General features: G+C 46.4%; 3 protein-coding genes across 3 annotated transcripts in view; 2 read left to right on the top strand and 1 right to left on the bottom strand.

The window, feature by feature from the left end:
- The window catches only part of LOC111972845 (ATP-citrate synthase), a 30,694-nt gene extending 17,430 nt beyond the window's left edge, over window positions 1-13,264 (top strand). The window contains exons 7-23 of the mRNA XM_070446233.1: window positions 1,320-1,376; window positions 1,900-1,929; window positions 2,647-2,788; window positions 3,010-3,178; window positions 3,276-3,380; window positions 3,490-3,686; window positions 3,828-3,909; window positions 4,168-4,278; window positions 4,418-4,545; window positions 4,678-4,771; window positions 10,493-10,647; window positions 10,791-10,941; window positions 11,105-11,248; window positions 11,351-11,464; window positions 11,558-11,640; window positions 11,798-11,874; window positions 12,022-13,264. Of these exons, the coding sequence (XP_070302334.1) occupies window positions 1,320-1,376; window positions 1,900-1,929; window positions 2,647-2,788; window positions 3,010-3,178; window positions 3,276-3,380; window positions 3,490-3,686; window positions 3,828-3,909; window positions 4,168-4,278; window positions 4,418-4,545; window positions 4,678-4,771; window positions 10,493-10,647; window positions 10,791-10,941; window positions 11,105-11,248; window positions 11,351-11,464; window positions 11,558-11,640; window positions 11,798-11,874; window positions 12,022-12,116 (1,934 nt within the window). The 3' untranslated portion in view covers window positions 12,117-13,264. The remainder of the gene's footprint in view (window positions 1-1,319; window positions 1,377-1,899; window positions 1,930-2,646; window positions 2,789-3,009; window positions 3,179-3,275; window positions 3,381-3,489; window positions 3,687-3,827; window positions 3,910-4,167; window positions 4,279-4,417; window positions 4,546-4,677; window positions 4,772-10,492; window positions 10,648-10,790; window positions 10,942-11,104; window positions 11,249-11,350; window positions 11,465-11,557; window positions 11,641-11,797; window positions 11,875-12,021) is intronic.
- Window positions 13,265-13,779: 515 nt separating this feature from the next.
- Window positions 13,780-18,547, top strand: LOC111976163 (kelch-like protein 11). Its single transcript, XM_024004932.3, has 2 exons — window positions 13,780-14,384; window positions 14,706-18,547. Exons 1-2 carry the CDS (start codon window positions 13,855-13,857, stop codon window positions 16,288-16,290), a joined length of 2,115 nt encoding a protein of 704 aa, XP_023860700.1. The 5' UTR covers window positions 13,780-13,854; the 3' UTR covers window positions 16,291-18,547.
- A 1,196-nt stretch (window positions 18,548-19,743) lies between these two features.
- LOC111972838 (kelch-like protein 10) overlaps window positions 19,744-19,985 on the bottom strand; it is a 2,011-nt gene continuing 1,769 nt past the window's right edge. Inside the window, exon 4 of the mRNA XM_070446230.1 lies at window positions 19,744-19,934. Coding sequence (XP_070302331.1) covers window positions 19,744-19,934 — 191 coding nt within the window. The remainder of the gene's footprint in view (window positions 19,935-19,985) is intronic.

The raw sequence follows: 19,985 nt of genomic DNA, 5'->3' as shown, positions 1-19,985 counted from the left end.
CGGTAGGTTACACTGGCCTATAATTAGTTACAGGGCAATTCTATCACTTTTCAATGCGTCAAAAATGTGGTGTTGCTGTTTTTTAGGATATTTCCACATGAGCTCAAAATAACACTCTGAAATTGTGAAAATTATGATAATGCCTTTTTAATATAAGATTTTGGAGAGAACAAATGCTGGAATTTCAGCCTGTTCAGGTGGGATAATCTGATTGGATTATTCTGACCAATGACCAGTCACCAGTTATTTGCATATATGTATCCTCCCACTTTGAAGGGTAAGCGGGGTGGGCTCTCGCTTCTGGATGATCCTATCTGCTAATCAGGACTGAATGTAAATATATTAACATTTGTTTCAGCACGACCAGACAGAGCATTTCAATAGCAAAAGGAGGCTCAGGGAAATAAATTATCATTTTAAATTCTAGTTCTTTTCACGAAATAAACACACACACGGTGATTTTATTAGACACACATTGATAATGTAAAAATTAAGACTGTTATTCTCGATGACCTCAAAAATGTAAACATTTAAAAAGAGTGATTTTCAAACACTGAGGTTGGCGGTGACGTGTTTCCCATGCTGGCACGTTGCGGTCATCTGAGGTGCGTCTTTTGTGTATAGACATTGCCTGGCTTTGTATGCTGCTGTGGTTTAAAATAGCACCCAGGAGACAATACACTAGGCCTGTGCTGTAGCCTGCAGGGCTCCATTAATAATGTGCTGCACCAGGGCTTTCAGGGAGTTATGGGGGGCCTACGTCCATTTGATGATGGAGGATGTCAGGGCAAAAGGGCAAAAAATATGAAAGCAGCAAAGACACATGCACAGGTTTGCAAAAGTACCGATGGTGCATTCCCCAGGAAGCCCAAATCTCACTCTGAGCTCAACTGAATGTCGTTTAGTGAATTTGAATGAATTTAAACTGCGGGGGCACAGCATGTAGATTGTTTTTTAAAGCAAGTTCAACACGAGCCACTGTGCCACAGACGTTGTCTGTACATAGGGCTCTACTGTGCAGCTGGCATCACTGCAGGTTTATCACACAAGGCTTAATTGTAAAGCTCGCACCATGCTACTCTCTCGCTCTCTCTCTCTTTGAAGGTAATGTGGCGCTGTCACAAAATACAACATGACTGTTTTTTAGGCAAGTCATTCAAATCAAGGCTGTTCTAGGAAGGCATGTGTGCATCAGGGCTGGTGTTGACCTGATTAGCTCCTCAACAGAATGTTACACTTCTTCTCCTGTCTTCCCTCTCTTTTCTCTCCTCTGTCCTCTCCAGACCCCAGCCTCCAGCAGGACAGCCTCCTTCTCTGAGAACAAGGCTGGCCCTGGGCCTCTGCTGCCAAGAAGGCCAAGTCAGGGGCCCCTCCAGGTGAGCTCCTCGACGAGACCACACACACACACACACAACACACACACACACCACACACACACCACACACACACACACACACGAAACGTAAGAATGATGCTTCTCAAGTATTTATGTAAAAGTCTTGCCACGTTTTAATGGAATGTAGTTTTACAAGCCGGGTTGGGGACAATTCCATTTAAATTCCAGTCAATTCAGGAAGTACACTAACATTTCAATTCTCTTCAATGCTTTTTAATTAGGAAAATGTGGAATTTTGTTTATTTTCCGAATTGACTAGAATTGAAATGGTATTGACCCCAACCCTGGTAACAAGAGGCTTCCTTGAGAGCCCCTGCTCTCATAAAATGTGAATTTCTGTGTCCCAGCTCCCCCTGGTGGCCATTAGGCGTCTCACAGCCCAGCATCTGTTGTGAAAAGCCTTCCCTTTCGGAGGGCATTATCTAAGTAAATTCAGAATGTAATAACATTGATTATATTGTTTCTGTTTTTTTAATTGTTTTTTTATTGTTGTGGCGCCACAGAGCGACAGGCGTCGTCAGACAGTACAGGAGGTAGGACACTCCCCTGTCAGACAGGCTGACTAGGGTGGGCCTGGGACATGGCTCTCCTCCTAGCCCCCCTGTGAAGCCCTCGAGCTGGGTCATGTGCTCCTGTCCTCTCCTCTCTCATGTGCCTGCGCTAGAAGTGGCTTTTACTTCTATGGTGTTCTAATGGTTCATCCATGGGAACAACTAAGACAATATTGCCGTATAGACGGCTACATTTCTGATCACATTTGTAGTCCTTAGAGGGGAGTTTCTGACATCCAGAAATATACAGTGATAACATGTTGTTTTGGATGGTTGCGGGTTCAGCTTCTGTCTCACTAACCCCTGTGGTTTCCTGTCGGTCGTGATGTCTCAGTCAGCGGCTGGCTGTCAGTGTTCGGTTCCATCACTGTCTAGTAACTGTTTGCCCTGCCATGTGTCTTCTGTTGATGTTGTGTGCCCTGCTCTGTCACGCCTCTTAGCAGAGCAGGATATGACTTCTTTAAAGCTCGTACCTCTCTGTAGTGAGTTAAAAGCCCCTTTCTCTCCTGGTGCGGTAATAAGGCGATCAAGCTATTTTTCTCCCTCTGTGTGTGTGTGTGTGTGTGTGCATGCCAAACCTCTGTTCATTGTCTGAGTGACTTTGCATTTTGTAGTTAACCTTCCCCTCCATCTCTCTCCCTCCACCTTTCCTCCTTTCCCTCTCCCTTCCTTGTCCCCTGTGTGTTCCTGTCCCTGCAGTCAAGGCGTCAACCCTCTTCAGCAAGCAGACCAAGTCCATCGTGTGGGGCATGCAGACTCGGGCCGTGCAGGGCATGCTGGACTTTGACTACACCTGCTCCAGGGATGAGCCCTCTGTGTCTGCCATGGTCTACCCATTCACGTAGGTGTCTCTTTCTCTACTTCCTGTTTCCTCTATACCACTCTAACTGTCGTGCCCCCAGACCATAGAGATGTGTCGAAAATAACAAGCATGTTGATGGTCAATGCTGTGTGTGTGTGTGTGTGTGTGTGTGTGTGTGTGCTTGTGCGTTCACACGTGCTTATCTTATTTGTCTGGTTCATCTTTCGATACTCAACGCTGTGACTATCTGTGTGTTCCAGTGGGGACCACAAGCAGAAGTTCTACTGGGGCCATAAGGAGATCCTGTTGCCTGTCTATAAGAACATGGGCGACGCCATGAAGAAYCACCCGGAGGTGGACGTGCTCATCAGCTTRGCGTCGCTCCGCTCTGCCTTCGACAGCACCATGGAGACCATGCAGTACCCGCAGGTTGGTAGTGCCTRCATGCCATCCAGAGGGTGTCAMCTAATGGTGAGKGAGCKGRAMYTCTGACCGACTGTAATACTTCATATCCCCACCCCTTCAGATCCACACCATCGCCATCATAGCCGAGGGCATCCCTGAAGCCCAGACCAGGAAGATCATTAAGAGGGCGGATGAGAAGGGTATCACTATCATCGGCCCGGCAACGGTAAGCCCCTCTTACTCTACACCCCTCACTTACAGTGTGTGAGGCCTGCTTTTTTAAGGTGTAGAGAAGAGTATCATATCTAACTCTGTGTGTGTGCGCGCTTGGCCAGGTTGGAGGGATCAAGCCTGGCTGTTTTAAGATCGGGAACACAGGGGGCATGCTGGATAACATCCTGGCCTCTAAGCTGTACCGTCCAGGCAGTGTGGCCTACGTGTCCCGCTCTGGAGGCATGTCCAACGAGCTCAACAACATCATCTCCCGCACCACCGACGGAGTCTACGAGGGAGTGGCCATTGGAGGAGACCGGTAAGAGAGTGGCTGGCGTGTGTTTGTGTGTGTGTGTGTGTGTGTGTGTGTGTGTGTGTGTGTGTGAATGGGGTGGATAAGATGACTGATGTATGTCTGTGTGTGTATAATTAATTAATTAATGCTTATTTTTTTCATTAGATACCCAGGCTCAATCTACACAGACCATGTGCTGAGGTACCAGGACACCCCAGGGGTAGAGATGATCGTAATACTGGGAGAGGTGAGGATTTGAAAGACACACACACATACACACACACACACACACACACATCTACATCATTGCTGCTAATGGCACCCTCCACTGATTAGACTAACCATAGACAAATAAAGCATATCATTTTAACACAATTAATTTATTTTCATCAAGCATAGCTAATTAACGTCAACATTTATGACCAGACTAATTCCATGCTTGGATACTCGCCTCTGCAAGTGTGTGTGGACTTCCTTTTAAAAGCACTGTTGGTCTCCCTTCTAGATTGGCGGCACAGAGGAGTATACGATCTGCCAGGGCATCAAGTCAGGCAGGATCACCAAGCCTGTGGTGAGCTGGTGCATCGGGACCTGTGCCACCATGTTCTCCTCAGAGGTGAGTGTGATGGGACGCGTTTGGGATGGAGGGGTTAAAGGTCATTGGGTTGATATCACCGAGACTTACAGGGTAGGCATACTGGAAGAAAGGGTCTGGTTATGGGGTTGGTGACTGTTTCCGATGATGTCACATGTAGGTCCAGTTTGGTCATGCTGGAGCGTGTGCCAACCAGGCCTCGGAGACAGCCGTGGCCAAGAACCTGGCTCTGAAGGAGGCCGGAGCCTTCGTACCCAAGAGCTTCGACGAGCTGGGAGATGTCATCAAGTCAGTGCAGAAAATCACACACTGATATGATTTAGAAAAACATACTTCAAAGCCACAATGTAAAATTGACCGTTTTAATCAATGTACAAAAGCACTGTTGTGAAATTTGAAGTTTCCCATCCTCATGTTCAGATCAGTGTATGACGACCTCGTTGGCAAAGGAGTCATCGTTCCAGCTATGGAGGTGCCCCCTCCCACGGTACCAATGGATTACTCCTGGGCCCGGGTGAGTAATGACAACCAGTCAGTGCCACGCTGGCTCATGTCTCCTCAATCAATCCATCAATCAAATGTATTTATGAAGCCCTTTTTACATCACCCGATGTCACAAAGTGCTATACAGAAACCCAGCCTAAAACCCCAAACAGCAAGCAATGCAGATGTGGAAGTACGGTGGCTAGGAAAAACTCCCTAGAAAGGCAGGAACCTAGGAAGAAACCTAGAGAGGAACCAGGCTCTGAGGGGTGGCCAGTCCTCTTCTGGCTGTGCCGGGTGGAGATTATAACAGAACATGGCCAAGATGTTCAAACTTTCATAGATGACCAGCAAAATCAAATAACATTTTATTAGTCACATGCGCCAAATACAACAGGTGTAGACCTTACAATGAAATGCTTCCTTACGAGCACCTAACCAACAGTGCAGTTTCAAGAATAGGAGATACAAGTAATTAAAGAGCAGCAGTAAAAGCTAACAATATATACAGGGGGGTGCCGGTACAGAGTCAATGTGTGGGGGCACCGGTTAGTTGAGGTAATATGTACATGTAGGTAGATTTAATTAAAGTGACTATGCATAGAGTGGCAGTGGTGTGGGGAGGGGGAAATGCAAATAGTCTGGGTAGCCATTTGACTAGATGTTCAGGAGTCTTATGGCTTGGGGGTTGAAGCTGTTTAGAAGCCACTTGGACCTAGATTTGGCGCTCCGGTACCGCTTGCCGTGTGGTAGCAGAGAGAACAGTCTATGACTAGGGTGGCTGGAGTCTTGCCAAATCTGGGTCAGATAATAATAATCACAGTGGTTGTAGAGAGTGCAACAGGTCAGCACCTCAGGAGTAAATGTCAGTTGGCTTTTCATAGCCGATCATTCAGAGTTAGAGAGAGAGCTCAATTAATTCACTTCACACAGGCAAAATACTCCAGATATAACAGACTGACACTAGCCCCCTGACACACAAACTATTGCGGCATAAATACTGGAGGCTGAGACAGGAGGGGTCGGGAGACACTGTGGCCCTGTCCGACGATATCCCGGGACAGGGCCAAACAGGCATGATATAACCCCACCCATATGCCAAAGCACAGCCCCATACCACTAGAGGGATATCTTCAACCACTAACCTACTACCCTGAGACAAGGCCGAGTATAGCCCACAAAGATCTCCCCCACGGCACAAACCCGAGGGGGGCGCCAACCAGGACAGGAAGATCACGTCAGTGACTCAACCCACTCAAGTGACGCACCCCTCCTAGGGACGGCATGGAAGAGCACAAGTAAGCCAGTGACTCAGCCTCCGTAATAGGGTTAGAGGCAGAGAATCCCGGTGGAGAGAGGGGAACCGGCCAGGCAGAGACAGCAAGGGTGGTTCGTCGCTCCAGTGCCTTTCCGTTCACCTTCACACTCCTGGGCCAGACTACACTCAATCATAGGACCTACTGAAGAGATGAGTCTTCAATAAAGACTTAACGGTCAAGACCGAGTCTGCTTCTCTCACATGGATAGGCAGACCATTCCATAAAAATGGAGCTCTATAGGAGAAAGCCCTGCCTCCAGCTGTTTGCTTAGAAATTCTAGGGACAGTAAGGAGGCCTGCGTCTTGTGACCGTAGCGTACGTGTAGGTATGTACGGCAGGACCAAATCGGAAAGATAGGTAGGAGCAAGCCCATGTAATGCTTTGTAGGTTAGCAGTAAAACCTTGAAATCAGCCCTAGCCTTAACAGGAAGCCAGTGTAGAGAGGCTAGCACTGGATTAATATGATCGAATGTTTTGGTTTTAGTCAAGATTCTAGCAGCCGTGTTTAGCACTAACTGAAGTTTTAGTGCTTTATCCGGGTAGCCGGAAAGTAGAGCATTGCAGAAGTCTAATCTAGAAGTGACAAAAGCATGGATACATTTTTCAGCTTCATTTTTGGACAAAGTTTATGATTTTTGCAATGTTACGAAGATGGAAAAAAGCTGTCCTTGAAATATTCTTGATATGTTCGTCAAAAGAGAGATCAGGCTCCAGAGTAACGCAGAGGTCTTTCAGTTTTATTTGAGATGACTGTACAACCATCAAGATTAATTGTCAGATCCAACAGAAGATCTCTTTGTTACCTGGGACCTAGAACTAGCATCACTGTTTTGTCCGAGTTTTAAAGTAAAAAATTTGCCGCCATCCACTTAGTTGAGGTCGGAAGTTTACATACAATTTAACCAAATACATTTAAACTCATTTTTTCACAATTCCTGACATTTAATCCCAGTAAAAATTCCCTGTCTTAGGTCAGTTAGGATCACCACTTTATTTTAAGAATGTGAAATGTCAGAATAATAGTAGAGCGAATGATTTATTTCAGCTTTTATTTCTTTCATCACATTCCCAGTGGGTCAGAAGTTTACATACACTCAATTAGTATTTGGTAGCATTGCCTTTAAATTGTTTAACTTGGGTCAAACGTTTTGGGTAGCCTTCCACAAGCTTCCCACAATAAGTTGGGTGCATTTTGGCCCACTCCTCATGACAGAGCTGGTGTAACTGAGTCAGGTTTGTAGGCCTCCTTGCTCGCACACGCTTTTTCAGTTCTGCCCACAAGTTTTCTATAGGATTGAGATCAGGGCTTTGTGATGGCCACTCCAATACCTTGACTTTGTTGTCCTTAAGCTATTTTGCCACAACTTTGGAATTATGCTTGGGGTCATTGTCCATTTGGAAGACCCATTTGCGACCAAGCTTTAACTTCCTGTCTGATGTCTTGATGTTGCTTCAATATATCCACATAATTTTCTGTCCTCATGATGCCATCTATTTTGTGAAGTGCACCAGTCCCACCTGCAGCAAAGCACCCCCACAACATGATGCTGCCACCTCCGTGCTTCACAGTTGGGATTGTGTTCTTCGGCTTGCAGGCCTCCCCCTTTTTCCTCCAAACATAACAATGTTAATTATTGCCAAACAGCTCTATGTTTGTTTCATCTGACTAGAGGACATTTCTCCAAAAAGTACAATCTTTGTCCCCATCTGCAGTTGCAAACCGTAGTCTGGCTTTTTTATGGTGGTTTTGGAGCAGTGGCTTCTTCCTTGCTGAGCGGCCTTTCAGGTTATGTCAATATAGGACTCGTTTTACTGTGGATATAGATACTTTTGTACCTGTTTCCTCCAGCATCTTCACAAGGTCCTTTGCTGTTCTGGGATTGATTTGCACTTTTTGCCACAAAGTACGTTCATCTCTAGGAGACTGAACGCGTCTCCATCCTGAGCGGTATGACGGCTGCGTGGTCCCATGGTGTTTATACTTGCGTACTATTGTTTGTACAGATGATCGTGATACCTTCAGGCTTTTGGAAATTCCTCCCAAGGATGAACCAGACTTGTGGAGGTCTTGGCTGATTTCTTTTGATTTTCCCATGATGTCAAGCAAAGAAGCACTGAGTTTGAAGGTAGGCCTTGAAACATATCCACAGGTACACCTCCAATTGACTCAAATTATGTCAATTAGCCTATCAGAAGCTTCTAAAGCCATGACATAATTTTCTGGAATTCTCCAAGCTGTTTAATGGCACAGTCAACTTAGTGTATGTAAACTTCTGACCCACTGGAATTGTGATACAGGGAATTATAAATGAAATAATCTGTCTGTAAACAATTGTTGGAAAAATTACTTGTGTCATGCACAAAGTAGATGTCCTAACCGACTTGCTAAAACTATAGATTGTTAACAAGAAATTTGTGGAGTCCAACCGAAGTGTATGTAAACTTCCGACTTCAACTGTATGTCTGGAACAAAGGCTTCCAGGGAGGCAATTTTGGGGCTTCGCCATGTTTCATCGAAATGTACAGCTGTGTATCGTCCGCATAGCAGTGACAGTTAACATTGTTTCCGAATGACATCACCAAGAGGTAAAATATATAGTGAAACTATCAGTGGTCCTAAAACGGAACCTTGAGGAACACCGACATGTACAGTTGATTTTTCAGAAGACAAACCATTCACAGAGACAAACTGATATCTTTCCGACAGATAAGATTTAAACCAGGCCAGAACTTGTCCGTGTAGACCAAATTGAGTTTCCAATCTCTCCAAAAGAATGTGGTGATCGATGGTATCAAAAGCAGCACTAAGGTGTAAGAGCACGAGGACAGATGCAGAGCTTTGGTCTGACGCTATTAAAATGTAATTTACCACCTTCACGAGTGCAGTCTCAATGCTATGATGGGGTCTAGAACCAGTCTGTTTGTCTTTAGGAAGGCAGTAGGTTGCTGCGCAACAGCTTTTTCAAAAAAAAATTGAGAGGAAGGGGAGATGCGATATAGGCCGATTTTATTATTTTTATTTTTTTACTTATTTTTTTTTTTTTACTTTAAAAAATAAAATAAAATATTATTATTATTATTATTTTTATATTTTCTGGGTCAAGGTTTTTTCAAGAGAGGCTTTATTACTGCCACTTTTAGTGAGTTTGGCACACATTCAGTGGATAGGGAGACGTTTATTATGTTCAACATAGGAGGGCCAAGCATAGGGTCCATACTGCAGCTTGAAGGTTTAGAGGCAGAGACTATTTTCATCAATGTGTCAAGAGATATAGTATTAAAAAACTTGAGTGTCTTCCTTTGATCCTAGGTCCTGGCAGTGTTGTGCAGACTCAGGACAACTGAGCTTTTGGAGAAATAGGCAGACTTAAAAAGTCCGTAATTTGCTTTCTAATGATCATGAACTTTTCGTCAAAGAAGTTCATGAATTTATCACTGCTGAAGTGAAAGCCATCCTCTCTTGTAGAATGCTGCTTTTTAGTTATTTTTGTGATAGTATCAAAAATGAATTTGGGATTGTTCTTATTCTTCTCAATTAAGTTGGAAAATTAGGATGATCGAGCAGCAGTGAGGGCTCTTCGATACTGCACGGTACTGTCTTTCCAAGCTTGTCAGAAGACTTCCAGTTTGGTGTAGAGCCATTTCCGTTCCAATTATCTGGAAGGTTGCTTCAGAGCTCGGGTATTTTCTGTATACCAGGGAGCTAGTTTCTTATGACAAATGTTTTTTGTTTTTAGGGGTGCGACTGCATCTAGGGTATTACGCAAGGTTAAATTTAGTTCCTCAGTTAGGTGGTTAACCGATTTTTGTACTCTGACGTCCTTGGGTAGGAGGAGGGAGTCTGGAAGGGCATCTAGGAATCTTTGGGTTGTCCAAGAATTTATAGCATGACTTTTGATGATCCTTGGTTGGGGTCTGAGCAGATTGTTTGTTGCGATTGCAAACGTAATAAAATGGTGGTCTGATAGTCCAGGATTATGAGGAAAAACATTAAGCTCCACAATATTTATTCCATGGGACAAAACTAGGTCCAGAGTATGACTGTGGCAGTGAGTAGGTCCGGAGACATGTTGGACAAAACCCACTGAGTCGATGATGGCTCCGAAAGCCTTTTTAGAGTGGTTCTGTGGACTTTGCCATGTGAATATTAAAGTCACCAAAAATTTGAATTTTATCTGCCATGACTACAAGGTCTGATAGGAACTCAGTGAGGAACACTCTATATGGCCTAGGAGGCCTGTAAACAGTAGCTATGAGTTAGCGCTGAATCAGGATCTGTTATTGGCTCTGGACAATGCTATTGACTTCCATATAAGGCAAACTTCAGGAACTGCATCAGAATGTGTTAAACTGAAACAGATGGAGAGCAATGGGAGGGTGTGGTGACTCTCTCTCCCTCCCTCTCCCCCTCTCTCTATCCCTCTGTGCTGTAGGAGCTGGGTCTGATCCGTAAGCCAGCCTCCTTTATGACCAGTATCTGTGATGAGAGGGGCCAGGAGCTCATCTACGCTGGAATGCCCATCACTGAAGTGTTCAAGTCAGAGATGGGCCTGGGAGGAACCCTGGGACTGCTCTGGTTCCAGAGGAGGTACGCTTCTGTCCCCCAAAACATGAAACCGGGAAACAGTCAATAATACAAATACTGCCATTGTTCACATTAAACATACACTATCATAATTGAATTTGATTCCAATTCTATGTCTCTGTGTCCTCCCTCCTCCTTGTCCCAAGGCTACCCAGTTATGCTTCCAAGTTCATTGAGATGTGTCTGATGGTGACTGCTGACCATGGTCCTGCCGTCTCCGGTGCCCACAACACCATCGTCTGTGCCCGTGCTGGCAAAGACCTCATCTCTAGCCTCACCTCTGGCCTGCTCACCATCGTAAGACCATAGTCAAGTCAACCTCGACATTCTTAGGTCCACTCAAACCAGCAGAGTAGCCTCTTCCGGAGACAATGTCTCTGTTTTAAATAATTAATTAATTGAGCTTTGGTAGTCGAAGTGTGTCTCTTTGAGTGTTTCTTTTTGTGTGTGTGATTTCCAGGGGGACCGGTTCGGAGGGGCCCTGGACGCTGCAGCCAAGCAGTTCAGCAAGGCGTTTGACAGCGGCATGTTGCCCATGGAGTTTGTCAATAAGATGAAGAAGGAGGGCAACCTGATCATGGGTATCGGACACAGAGTCAAGTCGGTGAGCACCGTCCCTGTGTCTCTGTTTGGATGCCATGTGTCTTTCATATTTTTTACTGTGTGTGTGTGTGTGTGTGTGTGTGTGTGTGTGTGCGCGCTTCAGATCAACAACCCAGACATGCGGGTGAAGATCCTGAAGGACTTTGTGAAGAAGAACTTCCCCTCCACCCAGCTGTTGGACTACGCCATGGATGTAGAGAAGATCACCACCGCCAAGGTACTAACCCTGTCGTCCTCTCCTGCACCCTSGYTCACCCCACTGAGATCATCTGTTCTAAACCATGTCTTCTCCTCTCTGCTGCGGTTTCAGAAACCCAACCTGATCCTGAATGTGGACGGTTTCATCGGAGTAGCCTTTGTAGACCTGCTCAGGAACTGTGGTGGATTTACACGGTAAATCCTATGCTATTTAACTCCAGTCAATTACATTCTATACAATGTAACTATACTACTGTGTCTGGGTCATCCGGCTGTCCCTTTGTTGCCCTTAGCATACGTTCAGTGTTGCATCAACTCACCATTGCCCCCTGGTGTTTGTCTTCCCCCTCAGGGACGAGGCTGATGAGTTTGTGGAGATCGGAGCGCTGAATGGAATCTTTGTCCTGGGGCGGAGCATGGGCTTCATCGGTGAGTTGGGGGTCAGGGGTCATGACCCTGATGAGTTTGACCCCTAGAAATGGTCATAGGAAACCGGCTATGGTGTAAGGAGCGGAGGATACGCAATATGATATTGCTCAAATTGGAACCTTACCTACGTTTCTACTTCTCCCTCAGGACACTACCTGGATCAGAAGAGACTGAAACAGGGTCTGTACCGTCACCCTTGGGACGACATCTCCTACGTTCTCCCCGAACACATGTCCATGTAATCACGGAAACCAGGCCATGGACCCCCCCCCCAGTTACCCCACCACCGCACCCTAACCTCCACCCTCACCTTTACTGTGTCGTGTCAGCCCCAAGTGGTGGGAGAGCAACAATGAGGACTGATATTATTATAGATGTGTCTTTGCAACAGTAATAAGGACAACCCATTTTTTTTATTTTTTATTATTAATACAGTTTCAGTTTTTTTAATCAATTAGCTGATCAAACATGCTGCGACCCTGTTAATAATAGCACGGCCTGCAAAACTTTGAAGGCGCACTCAGATGTGTCTGATTCTGCTAGAAAGATCAAGCAAGCTGCAGAGAATGAGAAAAGAGGCTCATTCATTAGTTGACCCTTAACCCTATAGTGTGTGAGTGCAGTTAATGCAATTCTCTTCCCAAGATTACCAGTAGGGATACAGATGATTGTCTTCCGATTTACTGCTATTACTACTACTACTACTTCTACTACAACAACAACAACAGCTTCTATACTACACCTATGCCTACAGTGAAGTACGTTGATGAGACTGTATCTCCCACTATCATCTCTCTCCGTAAACCAAGCATGTGTCTGTGTATCAAAGACTTCCTGTGTGTCGCTGTGCAGTTCTCTTTCTTGAGTGTGTTGGTGCCATATTAAAATCATACGCTTTTTATCAGGGGTGAGCCGTAGTGCAATAATACTAGCTACTGTTTTACAGTTATATAGATTATAGCTTTATTTATGTATAGATGTTTTAACAGCCGAGTAAATAAATGTAATAAAGTATTAGCATTTTTGATGTACTGTAAATGCCCATGAAACGGTTGTGTTTTAAACCGTAAGATATGTCGCTGACCAATCACATTGGGCTGTAAATACAGTGAAAAGCTCATCCTCTGTTCCAAACAGGACGGTGCCCAGGATGCCAAAGGTACCATAGAATGCAGCATTATTTATCTGAACGTTATTAGCTAGACCAGCTCCATTGTGACCGGCTATTTCTTGTAACCTGTATCTGTCCGTACTATTTGTGTTGTCATGTCAACACAATTTGTTTGACCTAATGTGATTAGTGAACTGAACGTGCCTCTGTAAAGATGTGTCGTAATATATTTTCAGAACGGTGTGACTGAGTATATTAAAGATGACCCATTGAAACACAGCTCTGTCTGGTTCTTCCATAAAATACATGTGGTATATAATCATAATTTTAATGGTTTCACTGTGTCGTACTCCATCCGTTTATTAAACCATTGGTTTTAAAACGATACATTTATGATATATCCAATAACAGAGTACGTAGTGGCCTATTAGGAGCCATCTTCGTTTTCTCAAACAGCCAGTGCATATGAGGGTCTACTAGATGACTATAGAGCTTATTCTTCAGACCTCAGTCCTGTTTTATGTGCTCTGGGGGTGTAATTTCTGTACATTCATGGCAAAGTGATTCTACTCACTTGTGTAACAGTGGGACTATGTATTGGCCTTGCCCTTTTATATGAAAGAACATCCATCACATTAAATTAATGGAAACATCCATGTGTAGCTTCCATTCAGATCATTCAGACACCCACACAGAGAAGGTGAATTGATGATACCCTACTTTGGCAGAGAAAGCTGAGGTTGAAGAAGCACAAAAGCTTCTCCTGTCAGCCACAAGTGAGTGGGAGGGGCTTTACGGCACACGCCGAGCTGTAACGCCTTGCATCCACTGCGCATGTCAGTAATTCCGTCTGTGTTTTGAGTTTATGTATGTGTGTCTGCGTGTGTGTTCTTTCCCACACGAGTTTACTGCAATTCCGAATTCTCACAACCACCGCCAGAATGGCAGCTGCACCCCCGAACCAAGACGACTCTAGCCGGGGTAGTAGCGGTAGCAGCACGCCCAGCGTCCTTGTCGGGGACGGGGACACGGAAGAGGCCGAGGATTTCACCTCCTCCTCCCACTGCACAGAGCTGTCTCGGCGGCAGAACGAACAGAGGAAGCAGGGATTGTTCTGCGACGTGACGCTGGCCTTCAGCAGTGGGGCGGCAACCGGGAATGTTCAGAGCTGTGAGTTTTCCGCTCACCGTTCTGTACTGGCCGCGGCTACGGACTATTTCACGCCGTTACTGGGAGGGCAGTTCTCCGAGTCGCTGTCGGGTCGGGTTGAGATGAAGGAATGGAGCGCTGAATTGGGACCAGACCCGGAGACGGTGGAGAGTGTCATTCAGTACATGTACACGGGAGAAATACGTGTGAGCACCTGCAATGTACATGAAGTGTTAGAGCTTGCTGACAGGTTTGTTTACAATTTAATTAGTGTTTCTTTTAATGTACATAATCCATTTAATCGCCACTTGCTAGTAGTTGATTATTTGTATGTAGTTCAGTGACATAACAATGTTCTTTCGGCTTACTGGAGGTGTCACTGAAGCATATTGGTAAGGGTTAGGCAAGGTTAGGGTTTAGGGTCGGGACGTCCCATGGATCCCTGATAGCACCGACCATCCTGTAACCTGTCAAACCTGCATTTGAGTGTGGTGAGTTCATGGGTGTCATAAATGGCCTTGCCAACGTTTGTTTCTCATGTTCTGTTATTGATTATGTGTGTTGCCTGCAGGTTCCTGCTGCTGCATCTGAAGGAGTTCTGTGGGGAGTTCTTGAAGAAGAAGCTGAGCCTGGCCAACTGTGTGGCGGTGCACAGCCTGGCCCACATGTACACCCTGGACCAGCTGGCTCTGCGGGCCGCAGACATGATCCGACGCAATTTCCACAAGGTCATCCAGGATGAGGAGTTCTACACCCTGCCCTTCCACCTGGTGAGGGACTGGCTGTCTGACGCAGAGATCACCGTGGACGKGGAYGAGGTGCTGTTTGAGGCTGTGGTGAAGTGGGTCCAGAGGAACACAGAACAGCGGGGGAGGTACTTTGAGGAGTTGTTCCGTCTCCTCCGGCTACCCCAGATTAAGCCCACCTYTCTGACGCGCGTGGTGAAGAACGAGGCACTGGTGGCGGCCAYCSAGGCCTGTCTCCGCCTGGTGTCCGATGCCGTGGAGGGCCACGCCATCCGCTGTGAGAACCTCAAGTCAGCTGACCTGGAGTTCTGGTCGTCCTACATGGCCTCCTTCCAGCCGCGCTTCGGCCAGAACATGGACGTGATCATGGTGGTGGGCGGGGTGTCGGAGGGGGGTGACTACCTGAGTGAATGTGTGGGTTACTTCATCTACGAGGACCGCTGGGTTAACCTGCCCCACATCCACAACCACCTGGATGGCCACGCCATCGCCACCACAGAGTCCCACATCTACGTAGCGGGATCCATGGAACCGGGCTTCGCCAAGACCGTGGAGCGCTATAACCCCAACCGCAACACCTGGGAACAGGTGAGCAACCTGACCACACGTAAACACTCCTTTGGTCTCACCTGTATCAAAGACATCCTGTATAGCATCGGTGGCCACGGCAACTTCAGCCCCGGCTTCAAGGACGTGAGCGTGTACGAGCCTGAGCCGGACAAGTGGCACAACCTGGAGTCGGCGCCCAAGATCCTGCGGGACGTGAAGGCGGTGAGCGTGGAGGACCGCTACGTATACGTGACGGCGCGCACGCCGGTGGACACGGACAACGAGGACGGGCTGAAGACGGTCACCACGCGTTACGACACAGAGAGCCGCCAGTGGCAGGACGTGGACTCCCTGCCGCTCATAGACAACTACTGTGTGTTCCAGATGGCCGTYGCCRCCACCAACTTCTACCACACYGCCTCCTGCTGCCCTAAGAGCTACACGGTGCGGGACGAGGCCGCCAAGCAGAWGATCAGCGCCCACATCTCAGACGAGATCCTGGAGAGCTTGCCGCCCGAGGTCACCAGCYTCGAGGGCGCCGCCATCTGCCACTTCGACGAGGACGTCTTTGTGATCGGCGGCTGGAAGAACAGCGACGACGTGGACAAGCAGTACCGCAAAGAGGCCTACCGCTACTCTGCCGAAAGGAAGCGCTGGATGRTGCTGCCGCCCATGCCCCAGCCYCGCTGCCGCGCCACCGCCTGCCACGTYCGKATCCCCTACCGCTTCCTGTACGGCTGCCAGCGCTACCCCATGCCCCAGAACCTGGCCCGCCAGCGGGACCGCATGCAGCAGATGCAGCAGCTACACCGGCGCACCCTCACCCTGCGCAGGCAGCTACAGTCTCAGATCGAGTGCTGAGCTATCGCAACCCCTGTCTGTCCATCACATCCGCCCCAGAGGGGGAGCAGCTCCAGCTCCAGTCCAGCTCCAAGCCCCAAACATCCCCTGGCAGCCATCGTCATCAACCCCCACCCATAACCTGCTGGAGCAGTGGCTCCTGTGTTGCTCTCATGCTGGTTCTTTGTCAAGAGAACTCTGTGCCAGATCATCAGGTTGAGATATTGGTGTTAGTAGTGACTGTGGTGTTCAAGGCTGGGAGGTGTGGGAGTGATGTGACTCTGACCAGGTGTTTGTCTATGTGGGGAGGACAGGCTGAATGTTACAAATGTGAATAGAGTGTTGTACAGTGACCAACATCGGACTACACTACGTATGTACGTCAGGCACAGGTGATGTTTGTCTTTTTATACATGCATATAGTATATAGTTGTATATGTATACTTTTATTATATATAAATATTTTGTGTCCCCCTTTTTATGCTTATATGATGTAGGCAATGTGACACTTAAGTACGGCAGAATCTACATTCCTCCAATCCAATGTGCTTCGTGAAGTCAGTCGCTCTCCATGACATTCCATCAGGACACGTGACAGTCTCTCCATGCAAATATCACAGACACACACACTTACATACACACACTTTGTCCAGCTGTAGGGTCGGGACAATACCAGTATCGCGATACTCGTTAAGTGTCGTGGCAAGTGAACGTAACACGGAGCAGATTTCACTTCTTCAGGAAAACAAACATTTCATGCTTTCATCCGGAGTCACGTTTATTTTTCCAGGCTATAGCACACACTATTTTACATGCAGCAGTGTTTTCATTTTTTCCATGGAAAAAGTATTACGATCCTGGTGTCATGCTGGCCCTACCAGTCAGTCGGACCAAACCCTTACCAATGCCTGATGGCTTTGCTGTGCTTTATTTTAGCTTCATCTGAATGGCTCTGCTTCTTGTTATTATGGCTTTGATACAGTAGCTCAACATGAATGAAAGGAGAATAGTCTCATTCATATTTATTATCAGATCTACGGTCCAAGAGTGGACAACTTGCGACAGAGCCTGGACTCGAACCCAGAATCTCTAGTGGCACGGCTAGCACTGCGATGCAGTGCCTTAGACCACAGCACCACTCGGGAGGCCCCTTAAGGAAACAGTCTTAACATGGTAACATTCCATTGATCATTTTGAAATTCCATCAACCATTGAATTATTTTTCAGTCTTCTGCTCGTCACATTCCTGTTGGTAGGAAACATTGTGTAGAAGGACTTAGGTGGGAGTTTGTGAATGTTTCTCTTCTTATTTTGTCTGCATTGGTTTTATTGAGTTTAATGGCTGGAGGGTGTAGTTCCAGTGGAGGACTTGATAACGTGTGTGTCTTGAGTAGGGTAAGAATGCTTGGCAAAGCTGGTGAAAAGCATGCCTAGTAGTGCACTTGTCTACCGCTAATCAGTTAGTAATATTTATGTCCGAGTGGGTTTACCTGTCATATTTGGCCAATTTTTCTTATTTTTTCTTTTAATCTATAATTTAATCCAACTCCAGCCGATAATCTATTCTGTTCCCATGTGAGAAAATATGTACACTGCAGTGATTTGCTTAGTAATCGAAAATGAATGTGAAGTGTGAGGGAGCCCTGTTGCTGTACCTCAGGCTTATTCAGGGGTTCATCTGAGAGATCCGGCCACATTGTTACATGTTCTCCTCACCCTCCAAAGACAGTCAGATGTATAGACCAGTGGTTCCCAACCAGGGGAACTAAGACCCCTGGGGGGTACTTGGCCTATCCACAGTGGGTACTTGAAAAGACTGAGTCCATAGGGTTAGTGGTAAAATGTACATGAGGGAGGGGTATTCCGGGCAGAGCAAAATTCAGTTGGTGGTACGGTAACCAAAAAAGGTTGTGAACCACTGGTATAGACTAGAGGGTATCCTTATGTTACTGAGCGGAATGACCATATCAAGGTGAATGTGTTGCCATTGAGTTCAAGAGTTCATTGATTGTTATAAGCACTATTTCTGAAGCTAATTTATAACATAAAGCACTATGATTTTGAGAATGCAATGCAAGTGTATTTCCTCAGTTTTGTTTCTCTTGCATAGCATTTGAAATAATATTATTGACATATGTCGGCAATATATATTTTGCTTTGCATGTGGCAGTCTGGCATTGTCAATATATTGGATGAATTTTTTTTTTATTGCTGATGTCATCATTTGCAATTAAAATGTCTTTTTTTTTTATATAACCTTGGTTTCCCATCTATCTTGTGTGAGGGGTTATCTAAATTCTGAATGTCATTTTGACCAATATTATTGGTCAGTTTTCAAGACTAGCTCTATAAACAACTCTATTTACAAAGCATAGAGAATGATAGAGAAAGCATCCCTATATAGTTCCCATTATGGCATCTGTGAGAGCATTGGCAGTGTCATTGAGGCAATCTCCATTTTGAAGTAATCCATTTTCTTCTTCACAATTGGCTGATCCCTCCTGATGACCATGAGGGATCAGCCAATAAAGTTGGAAGTCCCACCCAGTTGACAACATCAAAATGTTGGAAGCCCTCAATGTTGCTGCCAATGCTAAAACAGTCTTTTGGCCACTAGAGGCCTCTATCATTTTCTATGGAACTAAGCTACATACATACACGTGGACATCAAACTGTACTATGCACAGAGTCATTGGGCATGAGCCAATTACAGTAACACATTCAGTACAGTCAATCTTCCCTTCTACTAACACAGTCAGAAAATAATAGTACAATCACCCTTGCAGATGCAATAAGAAATATATAAATTTATATATGCATATGGGATTTCTTCTGGGACATACAGTAGTGGATTTATTTGTGTATGGTAAATGCCAGTGGTAGGTGGGATACGGTGGGCAGGAAGGGGTAATGGTGGGGGATAGGGGCGAGGGGGCGTCACACAGACATGATGCTGTTGGAAGAGGAGAGCTTGAGCTCTTCCCGGGGGGACTGGAGGGAGTCCCGGGGGGCTGCGTACTGGGCCACGTTGGGCAGCCCGTGCACCACGCAGCAGCTGAGGGCACTGCGGAAGATGCCCATGTCGTGGGCGTCGTACCACTCCTCTGTTTTCTCGTCATAGCACTCAGTTGAAAGGTAAGTGGGTGAAGCCGTTGAATGCCCCCCCACCACGAACCAGGAGGTTTCGTCCACCACCTCGATGCCGAAAGTTTGGCTGCGCGGCGTTTGAACATGGTGTGGCCTCGAGTTTGTGCGCATGTGTTCGGGTTCAGCCGGGTTTTGTTAGGCCTCAGCGTTATACGCAGTGCCGGTTTAGCCCCCCATCGGAAGTCCGCCCACTACTGCGGGGGCAGGGACCACCGGAGGAAATTGAAGTCATAATTTATTTCTTAAACTTTCAGCTTCTTAGTCTGAATAGGCGTTGGAAAATGCATTTGTTCGGCGGTGTCTGAGCAATATGAATGTTCCTGGCTTTCACCGCATTAGCTTGGCTTCCCGCATAAGGCCCGAATGACCCCCACACTGCCTGCGCCTGCTTCCCTTCATTGGGGGCCGGTCCAGAGTTTCCACTGGTTTGTGGTTTCGGGGGGTTTTGTAGCTCATCTGCCTGTGAACAAGCACCTTCATTCCCATTTTGACAAGGCCACCGCAGATGTTACAACGGCCTAGAGAAAGAGATCATGCAGCAATTTTCATTAATCAAAAACCATTAATCC

Source organism: Salvelinus sp. IW2-2015, linkage group LG2, assembly GCF_002910315.2.
Source record: "Salvelinus sp. IW2-2015 linkage group LG2, ASM291031v2, whole genome shotgun sequence".
Taxonomy (NCBI): domain Eukaryota; kingdom Metazoa; phylum Chordata; class Actinopteri; order Salmoniformes; family Salmonidae; genus Salvelinus; species Salvelinus sp. IW2-2015.
This window is presented reverse-complemented; position numbering and strand designations above follow the sequence as displayed.